At 52.4% G+C, this 1,061-nt stretch overlaps 1 protein-coding gene across 1 annotated transcript in view; it reads right to left on the bottom strand.

Annotated features, from left to right (window-relative positions):
- Positions 1 to 1,061, bottom strand: part of xrcc1 (X-ray repair complementing defective repair in Chinese hamster cells 1) — a 20,104-nt gene that overhangs the window by 18,156 nt on the left and 887 nt on the right. Inside the window, exon 2 of the mRNA XM_048620585.1 lies at positions 226 to 384. Within this exon, the coding sequence (XP_048476542.1) occupies positions 226 to 384 (159 nt within the window). The remainder of the gene's footprint in view (positions 1 to 225; positions 385 to 1,061) is intronic.

Here is a 1,061-nt window from a genome sequence, read left to right as displayed (position 1 = left end):
CAGACAGGCAATGGAGAGAAGTTAACGTGAAGGGACTATGTGGTACGGGGCAGGGGAAGAGCAAGTGCAACAGGAGAGCACAACAGAATGATCCAGCTTGGACTCAACTGGCCTCCTGCTATGCTGTAATGACATCGATTTGAACGCAGGGGTTTGGGGGTGGGAGTGGGAGGGCACACTGACTGGATCACCGAGAGGTCCATGACAGGCTGGAACAGCACTCACCTTGTTGTAGGGCTGTGTGCAGACCACTTTAACACGATCCCATTTCTTAGCCAGGGTGGCTTTGGCCAGCTTGTCAGGGCCAAACATGCGGACCCTGTTGAGGGGTGTCCCATTCCGGCTCTCCGTTGGAGACATGAAGAACGAGGATACGAGGATGACCTGGGAGGTGGCAAAGGCAAGGTTTCACTCAGTAAGGGGGCTGCAGCAAACACCTGAACGGACTGTGCAATACGGGAGACGGAGCAGGCCATTCAGCCCATCGTGCCTGCTCCACCATTCAACTGGATCACAGCTGAACATTGATACAGAGTTGCATCTCTCTAGCATCTTTCATCTGATGAGTTCAACATGGAGCCGTCAGACAGTAGTTACTATTGTGTAGGACACACAGTAGTCAATTTGTGCATAACAATATACTACAAACAGATAGTAACACCGACCGAAGTGATATATGACTGTGCGTGTATGTGTTAATGACAGAGAACCAGTAACACTTTACCTTGATGACTTGTCATGCGTACTATTGGTTAAAGGTTAAATATTGTCTTGAAGAAGAATTCCCACACACACTCCTCCCAAACCTCATCCACTTGCAGCTCTCGTCCCAATTATAGGGTGGGATACCTTTTACAATAATCTGAGATGGCAGACAGGCCACAGGTTTAAAGGGACTCCAAATGACAGCATTATCCAGTGCTCCCTCAGCGCTGACCCTCAAATGGTACGGCACTCCCTCAGCACCGACCCTCCGACGGCGCGGCGCTCCCTCAGCACCGACCCTCCGACCGTGCGGCGCCCCCTCAGCACCGACCCTCCGACCGGGCGGCGCCCCCTCA

Source organism: Rhincodon typus, chromosome 47 (assembly GCF_021869965.1).
Source record: "Rhincodon typus isolate 14 chromosome 47, sRhiTyp1.1, whole genome shotgun sequence".
NCBI classification, from domain to species: Eukaryota; Metazoa; Chordata; class Chondrichthyes; order Orectolobiformes; family Rhincodontidae; genus Rhincodon; species Rhincodon typus.
This window is presented reverse-complemented; position numbering and strand designations above follow the sequence as displayed.